Here is a 23,661-nt window from a genome sequence, read left to right on the forward strand (position 1 = left end):
TGTCCTCTTTTCATCTCAACCAGATGGTGGAATTACCAGCCTTTACTCATCTGACAGTAGATGTACTGCATGCAAGAGAACTTAATTTATTAGATGTCTGTCGATCTTGTTACGATATCTTAAGGTCACTAATGAATTTCGGAGGTTGGATCATCTCTTTGTATTATTCACTGGAGCAAAGAAGGGATGTAAGACAGCTAAGAGTATGACTGCGTGATGGTTGAAGGAGGCTATTTTTTCAACATATCTTTGTAAGGGTTGTCTAGTTCCCAGGGGACTGCAGGCTTATTCGAGTAGGGCACATGCAACCTCCTGGGTAGAGTACCAGATGATATCTCCACAAGAGATTTGTCAGGTGGCAATGTGGTCTTCTCTGCACACTTTTACCAAGCATTACCACCTGGATGTTCGGGCACCAGATAAAACGATGTTTAGGGAAAGTGTGTTACGCATGGGTCTTTCGGGTTCCCACCCATCTCACTTGACTGATCAGGGGTATGAATAGGAAAGGAAAATTGGTTCTTACCTGCTAAATTTTGTTCCTGGAATACCACAGATCAGTCCACTATCCCGTCCCCTTAATTTTGTGGAAAACTGAAAGTGGACAAAGCCATGGGGCTGATGAGGTTCTCCCTAGAATACTGAGGGAACTCAGAGATGTAACCTGTTCAATAGATCCCTGGAAAGGGGTGTAGTGCCTAGTGACTGAAGAAGAGTGGTGGTGGTCCCGCTTCACAAGACTGGGAGCAGAGAAGAGGCTGGAAACTATAGGCTGGTAAGCATCACCTTGGTGGTGGGAAAATTAATGGAGACTGCTGAAGGAAAGGATAATGAACTATCTACAATCCGGTGGGTTGCTCAATCAGAAGCAGCATGAATTAACCAGGAGAAGGTCCTTTCAGATGAATCTAATTGATTTCTTTGATTGGGTGACTAGAGAACTGGATGCGGGAAGAGTGCTCAATGTAATTTACTTGGATTTTAGTAAAGCTTTTGATAGTCCCACATAGAAGACTCATCAACAAAAAGAGAAGCTTCGGAGTAAGCTCCAAGGTGATGGTGTGGATTACAAACTAGTTGATGGATAGAAGTCAGTGCGTGATGGTAAATGGAACCTACTCTGTAGAGAGAATGGTGTTAAGTGGAGTGCCACAGGGATCGGTGTTGGGACCAGTTCTGTTCAACATCTTCATGAGTGACATTGCGGAAAGGATAGAAGGTAAAGCTTGTCTATTTGCGGATGATAATAATATCTGCAACAGAGTGGACATGCCGGAAGGAGTAGAGAGAATGAGAAGGGATTTAAGGAAGCTGGAAGAGTGGTCGAAGATATGGCAGCTGGGATTCAATGCCAAGAAGTGCAGAGTCATGCATCTGGGGTGTGGTAATCTGAAAGAACTAAATGCGTTGGGGGGTGAACGGAGCAGGAGACAGACCTTGGGGTGATATTGTCTAACGACCTGAAGTCGATGAAGCAATGTGACACGGCGATAGCCAAAGCCAGAAGAATGCTAGGCTGCATAGAGAAACGAATATCTAGTAAGAAAAGGGAAGTGATAATCCCCTTGTACAGGTCCTTGGTGAGGCCTCACCTGGAGTACTGTGTTCAGTTCTGGAGACCGTATCTCAAAGGAGACAGAGACAGGATGGAGGTGGTCCAGAAAAGGTCGACCAAAATGGTGGGTGGTCTCCATCAAATGACTTATAAGGAGAGGTTGAATAACCTGAATATGTATACCCTGGAGGAGAGGAGAAGCAGGGGTGATATGATAGAGACTTTCAGATACTTGAAAGGTTTTAATGATCCATGGTCATCAACAAACCTTTTCCATTGGAAACAATTTAGTAGAAGTGGGAGTCATGATTTGAAACTCTAGGGAGGAAGACTTAGAACCAATGTCTTCTGCCTCCATCTGCTGGTAGGGATGTAAAACCCACATGTCTGGACTGATCTGTGGTATTCCAGGAATGAAAATTAGCAGGTAAGAACCAACTTTCCTTTAATGGACCTCCAGCCCCAGTACAATGTCAGACAGTAAGAGCTCTCCTGCCATCTTCTCCCCAATACAGGGAGAAAACTACAAACCCCCCACCATTTAGAATAGGACAGCAGATAAGCATCTTATTTGTTTGTTTACTCCAGTTTCTGCAGAAGGGCTCCAGACACAGACAATAAGATTCCCAAAGCAAAATACTAAATGCACAGAACAGAATAACACATATGACAATCATCAAATAATAAAATATACACGAGTAAGATAACCGAAACCCCAGGGAGCCCTTATGAAAAGCAGATGTAAATTCCAGGTCTGCCCTATTTCACTCTCCACTTCATTTCTGTCTTCCCTGTCACTCCGTCACAGCTGGGGTCCTCTGCGGTGATCCTTGGCCTTTTTGAATTCTCTTGCCGTAGGCCAATAGTAAGAGCTCTTCTCCTCCTCTTCACCAAATAGAGTTATGGATACCCCCTTCTCCAGCCCCTGCCCATTGTGAAACAGTAAGAGCCATCCTCCTCTCTTATAAGAACAGAGCTGCGGAGGTGAGTCCTGTACCATAACGTACAATAAGAGCTCTCCTCTTCCCTCTATAGGGACAAGGAATATGGAGTTCCACTTCCTGCCCCATGTCAGACAGTAAGGATTCTCTTCCTATAGGTGACTTTTCAGCAGTAAAATGGCCAGCTGGGTTGCACTTACATCTAGCTCTAGCATCACAGGCTAGATTTAAGCCTGCACACTGGGATAACACCTCACACACGCACGGCTAGCACTGAAGCTAAGTTCTGTTCCCTTCCCCTCTCCCCATCTGCTTCCCCGTATCACCCACACCTCCAGGAATGGCCACTCTATGAGTGAACACAGGCAGCTATAGTTAGATGCTCTGCAGGGGAAACCGTAAAAAATAAAATAGCTCAGGTCCAGCCAGCCAGCTCCTGAAGTCGGTCGACCAGACAGTTTTGAAAATCTGTCATCTCTCTGCACTCTGGGATAGACGTACAGACCCTCATCTCCTGCCTAGTGTCACAGTAAGAGCTCTCCTTTTCTCCCCTTCCTTATTGGGGACAGTGTTATAGGCCCTCACTTCCTGCCCCATGTCAGACCGTAAGGGGTCTCCTCTCCTCTCCTCCAGCCTCCCCTCCCCTTTTCAATGTAGGGACATAACTACAGACCCTCGGCTCCTGCCTAGTATCCCAGGAAGATCTACTCTCTCTGTGGGGAGAGAGCCAAAGATTCCCAGCCCTTGTCCCGTGTGAAATGGTAAAAGCTTTCCTCTCCTCTCCTCCTCTTACAGTCCAGCCCCCCACCTCCTTTCCCGTGTCTGAGCGTAAGACTGTCCTCTCCATGATCTCCTCTTTCCATGTGGTCCCACCCTCCCTTTCTGAAGACAGGGCTCTAGATATTAGCGGTGAGACCTTCCCTCTCGAGACTGGACATAGGAAGGGCCTCATTCAGACAGAGACGTTTTCTCAGACTTTTGCCTGCGAATAAAATAGCTTTCATGAGGATCCCCTTTTTCTCCTCCTTCTCTCTGTTTTTTGGACAGGATCTTGGATCTCCGTGTTCGTCCCCCTAGGAACATTCCTTTTCTCCTCTCCCCTGCCTTATCTCGCTCACCTCTCGGGAGATTACGCGGGTTTTCATCTTGCCCTGCATGGCTGCCCTGCAGCATCCTTTGTTCACCCTTTCTTTGATTGATTTAGAAAGCCGAAGTTCTGTGAAAGTGTCCCAGGCCGCTCCCCCGGTGCCTCTGCTGGACCTGGAGCCCCAGACCCCTCTCATGGCTCAGCTCCTGAACCGCTGGCAGCAGCTCTGGTTCCTAGCCCTGGACAGACAGTGCCAGCTGCAGACGGCCCAGCAACGGCTGCAAGAGGTGAGAGGAAACGGGAGAGATGGGGGCGGCACATCCCATCTTCCATCATCTCTGATCTCACCCCTCCCTCCCGCTGTCTTTTCCTTCCTTCTTCATTCCCTATCACCTCTTCCTGTATGTTCCGCTCCCCATCATCGCTCCTCCCATACCCTACCCAGTCATCGCTCCTCCTCCCCTGCACTTGCCAGAATCGCCCCACCCATATTTCATTCCTTCCCTCAGGTGTACCGTTTTTTTCCTGAGCTTTTCCGCAGAATATGGATACACCCCATTCTCTACCATTGGGTGTTTTTACCTTTGAGAGCTAAGCCCAGCACCCAAAGTGGGGGTCTGACTAGTGAGCCACACACAGGCGACCTGACCTGCATTTCCCGGCAGGTGATAGCTTCCTGCAGCAAGGAGCGTCCGCTCTCATAGCAGATGCACTCGGTGGTAGGGAATCAGGCACACAATTGTTCCTAACTCCCTTTCATGCCTTGCCTTTCCCACAGCTGCAGGACTTTGCTCGCTTTGACTTCGGCGTCTGGCGGAAGCGTTATGTGCAGTGGATAAGTCGTATGAAGTATCGGATCCTGGACATTTTCAGAAGCATCGACAGGGATCAGGACGGAAGAATCAGCCAGCAGGAGTTTGTTGAGAGCGTCCTGTCCTCCAGTGAGTATAGGAATACCAGCAATGATCTCCAGGCCCCAGAGGAAATGCATATTAAGGTCTCCTGCACCCCTTTCTCCCAAGCAGAAAGCAAGGCCATGGCACGATACGTAACTGTCCAGATTGCATGCACAAAAGCAACTGACATATATTTCTTGCTCCATAGTTTGTGCTGTACCTAAACAGATCTTTTTTTTAAATAATATTCTCTTTAGATAAGGACCATCACACCACCAAGCTGAGGTTACTTGTGTCTTGTCACCTTTCTGCGACAAATGGGTCACAAATAATCATTGGTCCATACAGTCCTTTTTATGAGTTTTTGTGGACTGCATTTAAAAAGTGAAGACTAAATTATATTCAAAGAATGCAAACACTTCCATTTTGTTAGGATTGCTTATACAGCTCTAGCTTTGGCCATCAGCCTTTCTTTGCCTTATCACCTCCTACTGCTCTAAGGATCTCTCCCAGCCATCAGTCATAAAAGCCTGACCACTTGCAGGAGATCCCTCCCCACTTCCTTTCAGGCCGATACAGTAAGGAGCGGTAGGAAGAGCTGCGTTAGTGCCGGGCGCACCCGCGGTTGCCGCACGCACAGTGCGGCTCACCTACCGCTCGATACTGTATGTAAATAGCTTGCAAATGCTAGCCGCGTCCAAGAAGCGTCCGTGAAGCGTTAGGCCCGCGCAACCCATTTTACTGTATAGAGCCGTGACGCCAAACGTCGTGACGTCACGCCTTGAGCGGCCCAATTGCACGCACAGGGGCCGCTTTCGCCCGTGCAGGCATCCATCTTCGCCGGCAGCTGCCTCCGGGAGGCAGGGGAGCCGCGGTCCGTCTCCGCCGATGTCCGTCTCCGGAGGAGGGCTGCAAGAAAAGTAAATCGCTTCGTTGCTACTTTTTTTTCGCTTTTTTTTCGCTTTTTTCGCTTTTTCGCTTTTTTCCGCTTTCGTTGCTTCTGGAGGAGGGGAGAGAGGACCGGGGCTGCCCCGGAGACCGGCACTCATGGACGCGGCCAGGGCAGGTGAGCGGGGGCTGGGGGAAAGTTTGCCGCCTACCCTTACCCCTGCCTCTAACGCAGGGGTAAGGGTAGGCGGTAAGTTAGCAGGTTAAACGCGTGGCAAAACGGCAGGGTAAAATAGCGATAGTCGGGGCGCGCGTTACTGTATGGGAGGGAATAGCTAATCCGATCGTTTACATCTGATATTCATGCCGCGGGCGGAAGGGGTTACCCGGTGATTTAAAGAGGTGGTAAGAATCGGTTAAAGGGGATAGTGAATCGCAGGAAGGGCTAACGCGGCCGGAAAGTGAGTAGAAAGCGGGTTAGGAGCAGGGTAACCGCGGCCGCACTTTACTGTATTGACCTGTTTGTGCTTAGCTGAGATCTGAGAATAAAATGCCAGAGCTTTCTGGAAAAGGTTAGAAGTTTCTGCTCGTGCGTGGGACTTCCTGCACTGCAGTGGCCCCACAGCGTCTCTGTTTCCTTTTATCTGCTGCACCAGTTGGGCCTATTCCAGCAGACTCCATGATTATTTACTTTCACCTTTGCACTTTTCCTCCTGTCCTCAGTCAGAAACTTTATTATTTTATCCTTTTAACTCCTAGTCACGATTTTGGACTTTTGAACATGTGATCTCATCATTTTTCCTATTCGACCCTTTCACCCTTTTCCCTTCCTTTTCAGTGGGAAATGGTCCATCAGGCAGGACTCCAATTATTTTTTTTTCTCTTGCAGGCATCCCCTCTCTGAAAATAATTTTTTTCATTTTTTAATTTTGCAAGGTTATTTTTTCTCACCGTCTCATAGAAACAGTGCAATGGCTTCAGATCCTGTCCCAAGCGTGTTTGCAAGATGAGCAACATTGGCCATCACAAAGCATTCTACGTCTGCTTGTGGAAGAAACATAAGACTGATGGCTGTGAAATCTGTTGCAGAATGTCACTCGGAGGCCCTGGGCCTTCCTTGCTAGTGAATTTAAGATCAGCTCTAAGAAGCTTGTCTTCGAGACTTGATGCATGACCCAGAAATCCAACCATGGTTACGCAGGTCGCCACTTCTTGCCACCGTATTTCTCTGTCTCTGGCAGATGGTGGAGGTGCAAAACCTACAGTCTGGTCAGAGTCTTTATTTTGGTTTGATTAACTTTAATTTAGTTAGAGTTTTCTCTGTTCTTCATGATTGTTAGTGCCTGTTGCTTTAAATTTCTTTAAAAAAAAAAAAAAAAAAAGGCTTGTTTCTTGGTCCGACTTTCCAGAGGGTTGTTAGGCTCTGAGAGGGCCGTCCCCTGCTGGTCTGAGGCAGCTGCCGACAGGGGTTGAGGACCCTAACTATTAATTCAGGCAGCGGGGCTGCGATACCGGGGAGCCCGGCTCACTCCACCCCACGGAGCAGCACCCTGGACCACCGTAGGCTGTTTTCACTTTAAAAAAATTTTTTAAAAAAAGTTCTGAGGTAATTTTTTCTTACTTTCTCTTTTCATCGGGCAGGCTCTCCCTTCCTTCCACTCATCGTGGGGGGGATTTTCGCCACGTTTTTGGTTCCGGGGGCGGGGGGGGGGGGGTTATTTTCAATTTTTTTTCAGTGTTTTTTCACTCCCTCTGTCTTCCCCGATGCCACGGACGGCCACGTGTGGCTCTCCCGCCAAAATCTGTGCTCACAGTGTTTACCGAGGGGGAGAGGGTTCCTCCGGTGCAGGAACAACTAAAAAGACTGCTAAAAGCAGGGCCCCCGCGGGTTCCTTCACCTGCAGCAGGGAGAGTCTCAGTTACCTCAGGATCCTTTCCCTTTGAGTGCTGGCACAGAGGCCATTTTACAGTCGTTCCGCGCCGCCGCTTCTGTGCCTGCTATGGGGGAGGGGTCTTTTCCTCCTCCTCAGTTGTCTCCTCAGCCGCGGCCCCTGGCAAATAGGGATTTACAGCAGCCTGCTTCCCCAGCTCCGGAGGACAGGCCTGAGGGGACTTCTGACACCTCCTCGGACTCTTCTTTTATTGTTTTCTTACATAAAGCCTTTAAGGCTAGGAAGGCAGGCAAGCTGATGGCACAGGGAAAATCAGATCCCCATAAGCCCCGGGCGGCTAAATGAGTTACAGTAAATAAGGGGACGGAGCCTATTCAGCCTAAGCATCCTCTCCGCACTGGGGTTCCGCAGGGGAATACAGACTCCTCGGATCTGGATTCAGATCCTCAGGATCCGAATTGTCAACCCCAGATCCCGCAGGGTGCGGATGACCCGGAGCCAGATCCACCACTGGCGGACAGGGGCTCTCAGGCGGCTGAGGGCGATGATCCTAAGGTAGTTTGCCTTTTTCGTAGAGACGAGTTGGCACCTCCTATTCCCGCTATCCTCTCTGAGCTAGGCATTGACAGCCCTCCCAAGGAATCCAAGCTCGGGAAGATGCACCCTGTCTTGTTGGGCCTGAGAGCTCCTGCTACCGCCTTTCCCTTTCATTTTTCAGCATCTGATTTATTGTTTAGGGAATGGGATACCCCAGAGCTCAGTTTAAAAGTTAGTAAAGCCATGGATAAGCTCTATCCTCTGCCGGAGGATGCCTTAGAGCTACTGCGAGTACCAAAAGTGGACTCTGCAGTGTCGGCTGTCACAAAGAAAACCACGATTCCTGTCACAGGAACAATGGCGCTCAAGGATCTCCAGGATAGGAAGTTAGAGGTGCAGCTCAAACGGATTTTCGAGGTCTCAGCCATGGGAGTCCAGGCGGCTATTTGTAGTAATTTTGCTATGCGAGCCGGACTTCGCTGGGTGCAGCAGTTACAGGCAAATGTAGATTTCTCGGCCGAGGAAGCTGCCCAGGCGAACCGTTTGGAATCCTCGGTGGCTTATTGTGCCGATGCCTTTCATGACCTCCTCCGGATGTCCGCCAGGTCCATGGTGTCGGTGGTCATGGCTCGTCGGCTTTTGTGGTTGCTCAACTGGTCGGCAGATGTGTCTTCTAAGGCGCAACTGGGGTCCTTGCCCTTTAAAGGTAAGTTACTTTTTGGTAAAATCTTGGACGACATGATTCAGTCACTGAGTGAGAATAAGGTGCATCGCCTGCCGGAAGACAGACCTCGCTCATGCGGTTCCTTCTCTTCTTGAGCCAGATTTAGAGGTAATCGGAGGTATCGCCCTTCTAAACCGCCCGCTTCGTCCTTTCGTTTGGCTCCGGCGAAACAACAAACCTATACCCAGTCCTTTCGTGGCCGAAGATTTGGCAGACCTGGGGCGGCTCTCCCTTCCTCAGGAACAAAATCCTCCCAATGAAAGACCGCTGGTCCACTCCTCAACGCTGGAGGTAGGGAGCAGGCTGGCCCTATTCTTCAAGGAGTGGACCAAGGTGGCCACGGATCAGTGGGTCCTGTTCGTGATAAAACAAGGCTATGCTTTAGATTTTGCACAGCGGCACCAAGATCAGTTTCTCATCTCTCCCTGCGGGTATGCCGCCAAAAGAGCGGCAGTTCGGGACACATTGCAGCTGCCGCTACAATTAAGGGCCATAGTTCCCATTCCTCCAGAAGAGCAAGGAACAGGTCGGTACTCAATATACTTCATAGTACCGAAGAAGGAATGATCATTCCATCCCATCCTAGACCTCACAGAGGTCAACAAGAGTCTAAAGATCCCTCGCTTCCGCATGGAAACTCTCCGGTCGGTCATTACCTCAGTATGGAATCTATTTACCTTCCAGGATCCTGTCACATACTTGTGACTTGGATTAGCCATTGCTAGAAACAGGATGCCGGGCTTGATGGACACTTGGTCTGACCCTGTATGGCAATTCTTATGTTCTTGGTGTTTTCTTCCTTTTTAAATGTTATTGAAAACAACCGTTAACTAAGGAGTGCCACTTGTGTACATGGCTAATCTTCTAATCTTCAGAGAAAGCAAATTTGCTTACCTGTAACAGGTATTCTCCGAAGAGAGCAATTCACCAGTCAGATAAACCTTCTCTCCCTAAGACCTGCAGAAAAAATTCTAGCCTTTTCCAGCAAGCTCTTGAACTTCATTTTGCTCAGCACCATGCACGGTCACATGTCTGAACTGTCTTCAAAGAACACCCAATACAGGTAGTCTGCTTTGCTTTATGGGAAGTCTCCTGCATTGCCTATGCAGGAGACTTAAACGTAATCACGTACACAGTGGGGTCAGGTGGCAGGGTGTTAACATCACATCTCATTCAGATGCTCAGTCTCAGCCAAAAGACCATGAAAAGAGAGTCCTCAGCTCTCCCTCCCATCATCCCTGGAATGAACATTGCAGAGACATTTGCCAGGCACTTTATCAACAAGACAGCAACTGTCATTAACACTTTCAATAATTCCGATTCTGAAGAATCTGACAGAGTCCTGACCACTCAAGGCCCATCCTGGGATCGCTTTGATGAAATCATTGCATCGGACACCACTAAAATCATTAATAATCTGAAAACTTCATCTAATCCCCTTATCCCCTGCCATACTTCTCTTCTTAAACTTATCAAGCTGGATATTGCTCCATTCATCACTAAGTTCATCAACTCTTTGCTACAACATGGCATCGTCCCTGATCTCTTAAAACAAGCCTCAGTCTGACCCATTATCAAGAAATCAACAGCTGATCCAACCATCACCACCAACTACCGCCCAATCTCCTACCCATCTTTCATGGCCAAAGGACTAGAAACTGCAGTTCTCTACCAACTCTGTGACTTCATTGATACAAATAATATCCTCAACCATTTCCAGTTTGCATTCAGGAAGCACCACAGCACCGAACTGCTACTGCTAACCAGCTTTGATATGATGAGATGGGGTTTTGAACAAGGCTCCTCGTTCCTTCTGTGTCTTCTAGACATCTCCACTGCTTTTGACATGGTCAATCACTCCATTCTACTCTCAAGACTGCACTCCTTTGGGATAACAGGTTCAGTTTTAGCCTGGTTCTTTTTATACCTTAACAACAGGACACAATAAGTCCAAATCCACTCCGTTACCTCTCCTTGATGCCTATGAGCTCTAGAATACCCCAGGTGTCTGCTCTTTCCCTGCATTATTTAACCTTTACCTAACTCTTCAATGCCGCATCCTCAACGACCTCAGAGTTCACTATAAAATATATGCCAACGATATCAGTTCTTTTTTCCTCTCAAGGAAACATGGACTGTCATGGACTATGATGGAATCTTTCCTCAATAACTGCCTTATATCCATTCAAAAATGGCTGCACTGCAATAAACTAAAGCTTAACATTTCCAAAACTGAAATCATTCTGTTGTCACACCATCCTTGCAATGTCTCATTTGATTCCCATTCATCTCAATTTCCCAAAGTGTACAAATCTAGGGAGACATTATCAACCCCTCACTCTCTATGCACAACCATATAAAATCTATCACCGCCTCCTCCTCCTCCTACAAACTGCACCTACTCCATCACCTCAATCCCCTTCTCGAATTTTCAGATTTCAGGTCAGTCCTTCAATCCTTACTATTCTCTGGGCTTGATTACTGCAACTCCCTCCTGCCTGGTTTACTGCTATACACCCACTACAAATCATACAAAACACGGCAGCAAGACTCCTTACTTGCACTCCCATACATGATCACATCTCACCTGTACTCATTTCTCTTCACTGGCTCCCTATCTCCTACCGAATACAATATAAGCTAGCGAAGATTCTTCATTCCTCCTTACACTACTTAGACTCCTCATGGCTCTCTTCTACTATAAAAATCCACACCCCCCTCCCAACCGCTCAGATCGTCTAACTGAATGTTATTGGATACTCCGCATCCAAAGCTCATCCGCCTTGTGGAAACCAGAAAGCGCGCCTTCTCCGCAGGACCACTCCTATGGAACAGCCTACCACACGAAGTAAGATGTCTCTGAGAAAGGACCTTTTTCAAAGAAGCCTTCAAACCTTTCTCTTCAAGAAAGCATTTCCCAACCTAAATGACAATGGGCTATCACCACCCTGTCCTGACCCCCCAGAGGATACTACTTAATCCTCTTCTTCTATCCCCTACCCCCTTCTTCAAACAATGTTCTACCCCCTTTCCCTAATGATCCCCACTCCACAGATGCTTCTGATTTCCTCCCCCCATCCTAAGATATATGCATTTACCTCTTTCCCCCCACCTCATCTTTATCTGTATACGCTTTACATTGTACCCCGCTCTGAACGTAGGAAGGGCGGGAAATAAATCTGTTTTAAATAAAATAAAGAAATAGTTCTGTATTTATTTGCAATCATTCAATATTCAGCCTTTTCTAGGGAAAAGGTACAAAGTGGATTATACTTGATCTTAGCCTAAAAGAGGTCAAAAAGCTAAAGAAGTGAATGGAGATGACGCATTTCCCATGGTCAGTGGTGGGCTGGTACACTTAGCCCTACTGCTTGAATGGAGGCCCATTTATGGTGGCTACACATGGCCCAACACCTTTAGCAAACGGTCACTACCCAGGTCCCTTGATAATGGTGCACCCAAGTTTCAGAGGCAGAGAAGTCCGAGCCATGTCGCAGACAGCGCCCCAGTCAGCTCCAGCTGAGGGCTAGGAGAGGAAGCCTGCACGAGTACTAACAGGCCAATTAATGCTCTTTCCCAGAATTCCCCACCAACTCCCTGGAGATGAACGCTGTTGCCAGCATCTTTGATTTTAACAGTGATGGCTTCATTGATTACTACGAGTTTGTCAGTGCTCTACACCCCAGCAGGGATCCCCTCAGGAGGAGCCTTGATGCAGATCAAATCCAGGATGAGGTAAGTTTGTTTATATTTAAGTATCTTTATTTGAACCATCAGTACATAGGAACAAAAGACTGTGTCAATGCATAATTACATGCAATATTGATAACAGTAAAGTCTGACTGTAACATTGCCATATAACATTCCTTATAGAGGATTGGTTGAATGCATATTTTGTTTTATAATCTCCCCTCTACCTTCCACCCAATTCTAGATAATAACATTCATACATTCAACATCGTTCAGATGTCTTACTCTTATACATCTGAGTCACATATCGGTTATGTTTATGAAATTTTATATATTGCCTGTTATCAAAGGACTAGGAGATTTACACTTTCAACATACATAAAGTAAAAACAAATAAACATACAAGACAGTGGACATAATTCATCAAAGACAAAATATGCAGATATACCTAAACACAATTCCAGTACTCAAGTAGTCTTAGATGCATAGGTAGGCCTTAGGTGGACAGTAGTCTTAGATGGACAGGTAGATAAGTGGGGTTAGGGGGATCCTAATGGTAATCTGGATTACTAGAGCACCTTTCATACAGACAGAGGTCCAAGTGCTTTACAGTCCTAGCACTCCAGATGCAGACATGCACTTATGGGGTGGATCTGGATTTTGTACCTCATGTATGATAGCTTCCAAAGATGAGAGAGGAAAGGAATAATGCTATTCCTTGTTCCAGTTTATAGCAGCACAAACTGAGACACAGGGAGATAAAGTGACTCACCCAGGGTCACACAGAGAGTCAGTGACAAAGCTGGGATTTAAAACTAAGGCACAGGGAGATAAAGTGCCTCATGCAGAGTCACACAGATTCAGTGACAGAGTTGGGATTAGAACTGAGGCACAGGAAGATACAGCGATTCACCTAGAGTCAAACATAGAGTCAGTGACAGAACCAGGTGACATGCAATGCTTTAGCGCTACCCATAACATCCACTCAGGGTTAACCCTGTGGACCCTTGGAGGGACCTGCCAGGCACTGCTCAAGCCCTCCTGCATCTGTGCATGTGCCCGTACACTAGCAACCTCATGCTTTCCATCTGGGTTCCTGCCTGCCTCTGTGCAAGTATCTTGCCCACAAACTATCTCCTGGTGGTTTATAAGGATACTGACACCCAAGACAGCCCACAAATCACACATCTTGTAGAAATGCAGCTACAGACCAAATACAAAAGGAATGCTGGGATAATCGATGAGTCAAAGTCATAGGGCTAATAAACTAAACAGTTTATCAGAAAAAGGGAGATACAGTGACTCACCCAGGGTCACACAGAGAGGCAGTGACAGAGCTGGGATTAGAACTGAGGCACAGGGGGATAAAGTGACTCACCCAGGGTCACACAGAGAGTCAGTGACAGAGCTGGGATTAGAACTGAGGCACAGGGGGATAAAGTGACTCACCCAGGGTCACACAGAGAGTCAGTGACAGAGCTGGGATTAGAACTGAAGCACAGATGGATAAAGTGACTCACCCAGGGTCACACAGAGAGTCAGTGACAGAGCTGGGATTAGAACTGAGGCACAGGGGGATAAAGTGTCTCACCCAGGGTCACACAGAGAGTCAGTGACAGAGCTGGGATTAGAACTGAGGCACAGGGGGATAAAGTGACTCACCCAGGGTCACACAGAGAGTCAGTGACAGAGCTGGGATTAGAACTGAGGCACAGGGAGATAAAGTGACTCACCCAGGGTCACACAGAGAGTCAGTGACAGAGCTGGGATTAGAACTGAGGCACAGGGGGATAAAGTGACTCACCCAGGGTCACACAGAGAGTCAGTGACAGAGCTGGGATTACAGCTGAGGCACAGGGGGATAAAGTGACTCACCCAGGGTCACACAGAGAGTCAGTGTCAGAGCTGGGATTAGAACTGAGGCACAGGGGGATAAAGTGACTCACCCAGGGTCCCACATAGAGTCAGTGACAGAGCTGGGATTAGAGCTGAGACACAGAGAGATAAAGTGACTCACCCAGGGTCACACAGAGAGTCAGTGACAGAGCTGGGATTAGAACTGAGGCACAGGGGGATAAAGTGACTCACCCAGGGTCACACATAGAGTCAGTGACAGAGCTGGGATTAGAGCTGAGACACAGAGAGATAAAGTGACTCACCCAGGGTCACACAGAGAGTCAGTGACAGAGCTGGGATTAGAACTGAGGCACAGGGGGATAAAGTGACTCACCCAGGGTCACACAGAGAGTCAGTGTCAGAGCTGGGATTAGAACTGAGACACAGGGGGATAAAGTGACTCACCCAGGGTCACACAGACAGTCAGTGACAGAGCTGGGATTAGAACTGAGGCACAGGGAGATAAAGTGAGTTATCCAGGGTCACACAGAGAGGCAGTGACAGAGCTGGGATTAGAGCTGAGGCACAGGGGGATAAAGTGACTCACCCAGGGTCACACAGAGAGTCAGTGACAGAGCTGGGATTAGAGCTGAGGCACAGGGAGATAAAGTGACTCACCCAGAGTCACACAGAGAGTCAGTGACAGTGCTGGGATTAGAACTGAGACACAGAGGGATAAAGTGACTCACCCAGGGTCACACAGAGAGTCAGTGACAGAGCTGGGATTAGAACTGAGGCACAGGGGGATAAAGTGACTCACCCAGGGTCACACAGAGAGTCAGTGACAGAACTGGGATTGGAACTAAGAGTCAGGTGGATAAAGTGACTCACCCAGGGTCACACAGAGAGTCAGTGACAGAGCTGGGATTAGAACTGAGGCACAGGGGGATAAAGTGACTCACCCAGGGTCACACAGAGAGTCAGTGACAGAGCTGGGATTAGAACTGAGGCATAGGGGGATAAAGTGACTCACCCAGGGTCACACAGAGAGTCAGTGACAGAGCTGGGATTAGAACTGAGGCACAGGGAGATAAAGTGACTCACCCAGGGTCACACAGAGAGTCAGTGACAGTGCTGGGATTAGAACTGAGACACAAAGGGATAAAGTGACTCACCCAGGGTCACACAGAGAGTCAGTGACAGAACTGGGATTGGAACTAAGAGTCAGGTGGATAAAGTGACTCACCCAGGGTCACACAGAGAGTCAGTGACAGAGCTGGGATTAGAACTGAGGCACAGGGGGATAAAGTGACTCACCCAGGGTCACACAGAGAGTCAGTGACAGAACTGGGATTGGAACTAAGAATCAGGTGGATAAAGTGACTCACCCAGGGTCACACAGAGAGTCAGTGACAGAGCTGGGATTAGAACTGAGGCACAGGGAGATAAAGTGACTCACCCAGGGTCACACAGAGAGTCAGTGACAGTGCTGGGATTAGAACTGAGACACAAAGGGATAAAGTGACTCACCCAGGGTCACACAGAGAGTCAGTGACAGAACTGGGATTGGAACTAAGAGTCAGGTGGATAAAGTGACTCACCCAGGGTCACACAGACAGTCAGTGACAGAGCTGGGATTAGAACTGAGGCACAGGGAGATAAAGTGAGTTATCCAGGGTCACACAGAGAGGCAGTGACAGAGCTGGGATTAGAGCTGAGGCACAGGGGGATAAAGTGACTCACCCAGGGTCACACAGAGAGTCAGTGACAGAGCTGGGATTAGAGCTGAGGCACAGGGGGATAAAGTGACTCACCCAGGGTCACACAGAGAGTCAGTGACAGAGCTGGGATTAGAGCTGAGGCACAGGGAGATAAAGTGACTCACCCAGGGTCACACAGAGAGTCAGTGACAGTGCTGGGATTAGAACTGAGACACAGAGGGATAAAGTGACTCACCCAGGGTCACACAGAGAGTCAGTGACAGAGCTGGGATTAGAACTGAGGCACAGGGGGATAAAGTGACTCACCCAGGGTCACACAGAGAGTCAGTGACAGAACTGGGATTGGAACTAAGAGTCAGGTGGATAAAGTGACTCACCCAGGGTCACACAGAGAGTCAGTGACAGAGCTGGGATTAGAACTGAGGCACAGGGGGATAAAGTGACTCACCCAGGGTCACACAGAGAGTCAGTGACAGAGCTGGGATTAGAACTGAGGCATAGGGGGATAAAGTGACTCACCCAGGGTCACACAGAGAGTCAGTGACAGAGCTGGGATTAGAACTGAGGCACAGGGAGATAAAGTGACTCACCCAGGGTCACACAGAGAGTCAGTGACAGTGCTGGGATTAGAACTGAGACACAAAGGGATAAAGTGACTCACCCAGGGTCACACAGAGAGTCAGTGACAGAACTGGGATTGGAACTAAGAGTCAGGTGGATAAAGTGACTCACCCAGGGTCACACAGAGAGTCAGTGACAGAGCTGGGATTAGAACTGAGGCACAGGGGGATAAAGTGACTCACCCAGGGTCACACAGAGAGTCAGTGACAGAACTGGGATTGGAACTAAGAATCAGGTGGATAAAGTGACTCACCCAGGGTCACACAGAGAGTCAGTGACAGAGCTGGGATTAGAACTGAGGCACAGGGGGAAAAAGTGACTCACCCAGGGTCACACAGAGAGTCAGTGACAGAGCTGGGATTAGAACTGAGGCACAGGGGGATAAAGTGACTCACCCAGGGTCACACAGAGAGTCAGTGACAGAACTGGGATTGGAACTGAGGCACAGGGGGATAAAGTGACTCACCCAGGGTCACACAGAGAGTCAGTGACAGAGCTGGGATTGGAACTAAGAGACAGGGGGATAAAGTGACTCACCCAGGGTCACACAGAGAGTCAGTGACAGAGCTGGGATTAGAACTGAGGCACAGAGGGATAAAGTGACTTACCCAGGGTCACTCAGAGAGTGAGTGACAGAGCTGGGATTAGAACTGAGGCACAGGAGGATAAAGTGACTCACCCAGGGTCACACAGAGTCAGTGACAGGGCTGGGATTAGAACTGAGGCACAGGGGGATAAAGTGACTCACCCAGGGTCACTCAGAGAGTGAGTGACAGAGCTGGGATTAGAACTGAGGCACAGGAGGATAAAGTGATTCACCCAGGATCATACAGAGAGCCAGTGACAGAGCTGGGATTAGAACTGAGGCACAGGGAGATAAAGTGACTCACCCAGGGTCACACAGAGAGTCAGTGACAGAGCTGGGATTAGAACTGAGGCACAGGGGGATAAAGTGACTCACCCAGGGTCACACAGAGCGTGAGTGACAGAGCTGGGATTAGCACTGAGGCACAGGGAGATAAAGTGACTCACCCAGGGTGACACAGAGAGTCAGTGACAGAGCTGGGATTAGAACTGAGGCACAGGTGGATAAAGTGACTCACCCAGGGTCACACAGAGAGTGAGTGACAGAGCTGGGATTAGAACTGAAGCACAGATGGATAAAGTGACTCACCCAGGGTCACACAGAGAGTCAGTGACAGAGCTGGGATTAGAACTGAGGCACAGGGGGATAAAGTGACTCACCCAGGGTCACACAGAGAGTCAGTGACAGAGCTGGGATTAGAACTGAGGCACAGGGGGATAAAGTGACTCACCCAGGGTCACACAGAGAGTCAGTGACAGAGCTGGGATTAGAACTGAGGCACAGGGAGATAAAGTGACTCACCCAGGGTCACACAGAGAGTCAGTGACAGAGCTGGGATTACAGCTGAGGCACAGGGGGATAAAGTGACTCACCCAGGGTCACACAGAGAGTCAGTGTCAGAGCTGGGATTAGAACTGAGGCACAGGGGGATAAAGTGACTCACCCAGGGTCCCACATAGAGTCAGTGACAGAGCTGGGATTAGAGCTGAGACACAGAGAGATAAAGTGACTCACCCAGGGTCACACAGAGAGTCAGTGACAGAGCTGGGATTAGAACTGAGGCACAGGGGGATAAAGTGATTCACCCAGGGTCACACATAGAGTCAGTGACAGAGCTGGGATTAGAGCTGAGACACAGGGGGATAAAGTGACTCACCCAGGGTCACAGAGAGAGTCAGTGACAGAGCTGGGATTAGAACTGAGGCACAGGGGGATAAAGTGACTCACCCAGGGTCACACAGAGAGTCAGTGACAGAGCTGGGATTACAGCTGAGACACAGGGGGATAAAGTGACTCACCCAGGGTCCCACATAGAGTCAGTGACAGAGCTGGGATTAGAGCTGAGGCACAGGGGGATAAAGTGACTCACCCAGGGTCACAGAGAGAGTCAGTGACAGAGCTGGGATTAGAACTGAGGCACAGGGGGATAAAGTGACTCACCCAGGGTCACACAGAGAGTCAGTGACAGAGCTGGGATTACAGCTGAGACACAGGGGGATAAAGTGACTCACCCAGGGTCACACAGAGAGTCAGTGACAGAGCTGGGATTACAGCTGAGACACAGGGGGATAAAGTGACTCACCCAGGGTCCCACATAGAGTCAGTGACAGAGCTGGGATTAGAGCTGAGGCACAGAGAGATAAAGTGACTCACCCAGGGTCACACAGAGAGTCAGTGACAGAGCTGGGATTAGAACTGAGGCACAGGGGGATAAAGTGACTCACCCAGGATCACACAGAGTCAGTGACAGAGCTGGGATTAGAACTGAGGCACTGGGAGATGGACAGCTTGTGGGTAAAAGACTTTTTGAAGTGGTCCATCCTTGCACATTGTGTGACATGCACACTTTTACTGCATTGAACGGAGGCATTTCGGGAGGGGAGGGGGCACAAGGCTTGTCACGTTGAAGGGTCAAAGGTCCTCGCAGAAGAAGCAGGTGCAAATCTCCGGGGGTCCTTCTCAGAGGGAATCGTGCGTCCGTTCCCATTCAGGACTGGTGCGAAGCGCACATTGAAAATACCTCCCAAAAAGTGATTTGCCCCGGGGTGACACAGAGTCAGGGCAGAGCTCTCCCTGCGCCAGATCTTTCTGCAGTACCACTGTGCTCAGCTCCCTGATCCATTCCCGCTCCTGAGCCCTTCCTGCAGCTCAGCGGCCAGCGGCGCTGGTGAAGAGGTGTCAGGAGCTCTGTCCTCCTCATTCAGTGCTGCTTCCTGGCAGAGAAGCCCCAGAGTCCCCTCGCCCCCCAGCAGGGAGATCTCTGCCTCTCTTCCAGAGATACCGGAAGGTTCCTCTGTAGACGGGAAGATGCTATGTCCTCCCCTCAGTCTCTGCTCAGAGGAGCTGCTGGGGGCGCACAGGGGGAGCGGCTGTGTCCTGTGACTGGCAATATCCCTCCATTGCTGCATGGCCATCTTGGACCGCACCAGGACTCTCGCTCAGGAGGGTATCCGCTTATATTGCAGGTGAACAGGCAAGTGGCTAAGTGTAATTGTGCCAAACGCTTCCAGGTGGAACAGATCAGCGCCAACCGGTATCGGGTAAGTACCAGCACCTGCCAGGGTGCCCTTCATCCATCACCTGCACCCTCTGCCACTGTGCCCTGTCCATCTGATCACCTGCACCCTCTGTCAGTGTGCCCTGTCCATCTGATCACCTGCACCCTCTGCCACTGTGCACTGTCCATCTTATCACCTGCACCCTCTGTCAGTGTGCACTGTGGGTCCCTGATCTTCTACCGTGCATCTTGAGCTGGTTCTCTGCCGGTGGAGCTGGATGCCTGCAGCTGGGATTGCTTCCTGGTTTCCAGTGCTGGGACTGGCTCCCTGCTTCACAGGCTGGTTCTCTGCCGGTGGAGCTGGATGCCTGCAGCTGGGATTGCTTCCTGGTTTCCAGTGCTGGGACTGGCTCCCTGCTTCACAGGCTGGTTCTCTGCCGGTGGAGCTGGATGCCTGCAGCTGGGATTGCTTCCTGGTTTCCAGTGCTGGGACTGGCTCCCTGCTTCACAGGCTGGTTCTCTGCCGGTGGAGCTGGATGCCTGCAGGTGGGATTGCTTCCTGGTTTCCAGTGCTGGGACTGGCTCCCTGCTTCACAGGCTGGTTCTCTGCCGGTGGAGCTGGATGCCTGCAGGTGGGATTGCTTCCTGGTTTCCAGTGCTGGGACTGGCTCCCTGCTTCAGAGGCTGGTTCTCTGAGGCCAGGGTTTGGTTCTTTGCAGCTGGAGTTGACTGGTTCCCTGCATGCGGGGCTAGATCTCTGCAGAGGCTAAATCCCTGCATCACAGGGCTGGTTCTCTGTGGATGGGATTGGGCTAGATACCCGAGGTTGGGTGCAGATCCCTGAACCCAGGGGCAGGTTCTCAGCCTACAGACAGTAACTACAAGATGTTTCCTTCCCTTCTGCAGTTTGGCGAGTCTCAGCAGCTGCGGATGGTCCGTATCTTACGAAGCACGCTGATGGTGAGGGTTGGGGGCGGCTGGATTGCCTTGGATGAGTTCCTGGTTAAGAATGACCCTTGTAGAGGTAAATGACAAGAGCTCTTGTTATAAGGGTTAGGTGGGGAGGGAATGTGTCTGACCAGGGAGCAGATACTGAGTGCTGTTACATTGTGCAAATATGAGTTAAGGTCCGGTTATGCAAGCTTGTGTGTGTGTGTGTGTGTAGAGAGAAGGGGAGGAGCTGTTGTCTGTGTATAGTTGGTATGTGTCTGTGTCTGTATGTAATGGAAGGGAAAGTAAAGAATCACCTCCGACTGTACATCCATCAAAACGGCAGGACTTAATGTCTTAAGGGTATAAAGAATGCATTCTTAAATCAGTCCCCCGACACGGCTGTGCTTCACCAGAGGTTGCGAGGGGAGGGACAGAAATAGCATGGATTATCTGTATTACTGCAAAATAGAAAATATAGAGTAATATATTATACATGGGAGGATTGTCACAAAGAGAAAACAGCAATGATGCAATAAAGCCTTAAAGACAGAAGCACATACTGTATAAGTAAACATAGTTTTACTCTTAACTCGTTCAGCAACTGTGCAGCAAAAGGAGACTTTTCATGGGAGACATTTTAAAATCATGAAATGCGTGCCAAAACAACGTTAGCCAATGGGGAAAAAGAAGGGGCGTGTCAAGATACTGGCGACTCATACAAAAAGATATAAAGTGGGAATTATCAGGTCTTTATTCAACCCAGCTGGAAGAGTGTATTCCATTCCCATCTAACGAGAAAGGCTGAAACGTTCCCGCCCCGGAATAGCGATTGCACCTCTTCTATATATATAGATAGATGGATATAAAGAGAGAGAGACAAGATGGTAGGTGGAGTGTTGGGGGAATTTGAGCAGGTCACTTCTTTTGGTTTGAAGCAGTTGTTAAATGGAATAAAGCTTTCTGGAAGTATATTGAACCCTTGACTGCCTGGGTTGATTAAATCATTGGCGGGTTAGGGTTTGGATGGATTGTCTTGAATGGTTCTTCCTTTTCATACCCGGATCAGTCCAGACTCCTGGGATTATTCCTCCCTTCCAGCAGATGGAGACAGAGGAAGTTGCACTGGCATATAACCTGGAGTGCCACCTGCAGTCGCTCAGTATTTCTCTGTCTCCAGCAGGTGGTAGAGGTGCAATCCCTGCAGTCTGAAAAAAAAAAAGAGGGAGAAGAGAACGAAGATTTTTGTTAGATCCCCCTCCCAGGAGGTTGTTAGGCCCTAGTGGAGCTATCCCTCCTGGAGGTGAGGGAAACGAGCAGGGAGTCGTGCACCCTTCTCTGACTCCGCTTTTCACCACCGGGGGGGGTGATTAGCTGGTGAGGCCAGCTCCCTCCCCCCCAGGAAAACAGGTGGAATCCGGCAGCTCTAAGCAGGGAAGTACCCTTTTTTCTGACCTTTCTCTGTCCGATTAAAATTTAAAAAAAAAGAGACACTGCTTAATTGCAGGCAGGGGAAGAGGTGCTGTGCAGCATGGGTATTAGCGGACAGAAAGTCTGCGTTTTGGCTGCTCAGAGGTGAGTTCTCAGGCGCCAGGCGATACTTTAGTTCCCTGCACGAGACAGCGGTGCTGCTTTGAAACACGCAGTCGGGCCTTGTTGCAAATGGCATTTGGCTGGTAATGGTGCGCGGCAGTGCATGTTGCTCATGCGGCGATGCTCGCTTGCAGTTGTCCGGCACCAGACTGTGTGAGGGCAGGTCAGAGCCGTCAAGTGCTGTGCCTGTGCACCAACCGAAGCAGCGCTCGGGTGCGGGAGTGCCTTTGAACTCAGCCACCCATCCCCCGCCAAACACGGGAAAGGCGGCCATTTTTTCGGGTGTCGATGGCTTGCCTGGGCTGTTTCAGGGAAGTGAAGACCTTTCTCCTCAATTGTCTCTGGTGGGGCGAGACTCGGTTCCCCGAAGGGAGACAGATTCAGAAGGCGAGAGAGGCTCTCCCAGTTAAGAGTCAGGGGCCCCTCCCCCATTCTTTTCTGAGTTTATTTTGCTTATGCATGAGGTATAATTGGCACGCCAGAACACTGAGAAGGTCTCAGAGAGGCCTGGCGGGCTGCGGCTGGGCAAGAGACCTGGGGAGTCAGGTGGTCCGGTGCTGCAAAAGGCACCCAAGGTCCACTGGATGAGGATTCATTCGGGCCCTCCAGATGTAGATTCCGATTTGGAGGGCGGAGCTCCAAAGGGGCCTGTTTTTCCAGACCCGACTGAGACTGGTAGGGACCTGGTGAGCACGATAACAGCCTGGATGGTCAAGATCCAGATGAAAATTTAGATCGCTATCTCCACCCGAGGCTAAGCAAGTGGACTGCCTGGAGGCAGTAGCGGCCTATGTTGCGGATACATTGTATGACCTTATCAGAACTTCCTCCAGGATCATGATGTCTTGGTGTTGGCCAGAAGACTCCACTGGTTGAGGAACTGGCCAGCGGAGTTTGGTCTTGTTTGGGAGCTCTACCATTCCAGGGGAAGCTTCTGTTTGGAGAAGACATAGAGGACCTTGTGAAGTGGCTTGGAGAGTCCAAGGTTCATAGGCTGCCAGAGGATAAGCCAAGAGGGAACAGGAGTTCCTTTCCTGGGCACTCCCATTATCAGTCGACCAGGCAATTTTGTTCTTGTAGGCCCATGGCACGAGCTCAGCGGTAAGGCGCCAACAGGTGGAATCTTGGAATCAGTCCTTTCAAGGGAGCAGGAAGTCAGGAACTGAAGGTCTCAGCCAGGATTCTGGCAGAACAAAGTCCTCGCAATGAAGCAACATTGGTCCACTCTTCTTTCCCTCCTGTGGGAGGTCAACTGACTTGGTTTTATGAGGAGTGGACCAAAATCACAACAGACCAGTGGGTCCTCACTGTGATAAGAGACGGCTATGCGTTAGAATTTTCTTACCCGGTTCAAGACTTGTTTATGAATTCCCCTGTGCTCCAGGCTGCACAAGAAAGATGGTTCAAGGAACTGTGGATCAGTTACAAGAGCTGGGAGCCATACTTCCTATTCCTGTGGGGGAACAAAGGATGAGAAGGTATTCCATTTACTTCGTGGACCCAAAGAAGGAAGGGTCCTTCCGTCCAATTTTACATCTGAAAAAGTTGAATGTGGCTCTCTGGGTTCCTCATTTCCACATGGAGACTCTGTGGTCGGTGATTGCAGCAGTGTGCAAGGGAGAAGTCCTGGCTTCTCCAGACTTGACCGAAGCGTATCTACAAATTCC

General features: G+C 49.5%; 1 protein-coding gene across 1 annotated transcript in view; it reads left to right on the forward strand.

The window, feature by feature from the left end:
• LOC115082211 (microtubule-actin cross-linking factor 1-like) overlaps positions 1 to 23,661 on the forward strand; it is a 122,564-nt gene that overhangs the window by 82,632 nt on the left and 16,271 nt on the right. Inside the window, exons 14-18 of the mRNA XM_029586461.1 lie at positions 3,701 to 3,870; positions 4,362 to 4,524; positions 12,101 to 12,255; positions 19,440 to 19,514; positions 20,378 to 20,495. Coding sequence (XP_029442321.1) covers positions 3,701 to 3,870; positions 4,362 to 4,524; positions 12,101 to 12,255; positions 19,440 to 19,514; positions 20,378 to 20,495 — 681 coding nt within the window. The remainder of the gene's footprint in view (positions 1 to 3,700; positions 3,871 to 4,361; positions 4,525 to 12,100; positions 12,256 to 19,439; positions 19,515 to 20,377; positions 20,496 to 23,661) is intronic.

The sequence above is a fragment of the Rhinatrema bivittatum genome, unplaced genomic scaffold, assembly GCF_901001135.1.
Source record: "Rhinatrema bivittatum unplaced genomic scaffold, aRhiBiv1.1, whole genome shotgun sequence".
Lineage (NCBI taxonomy): Eukaryota > Metazoa > Chordata > Amphibia > Gymnophiona > Rhinatrematidae > Rhinatrema > Rhinatrema bivittatum.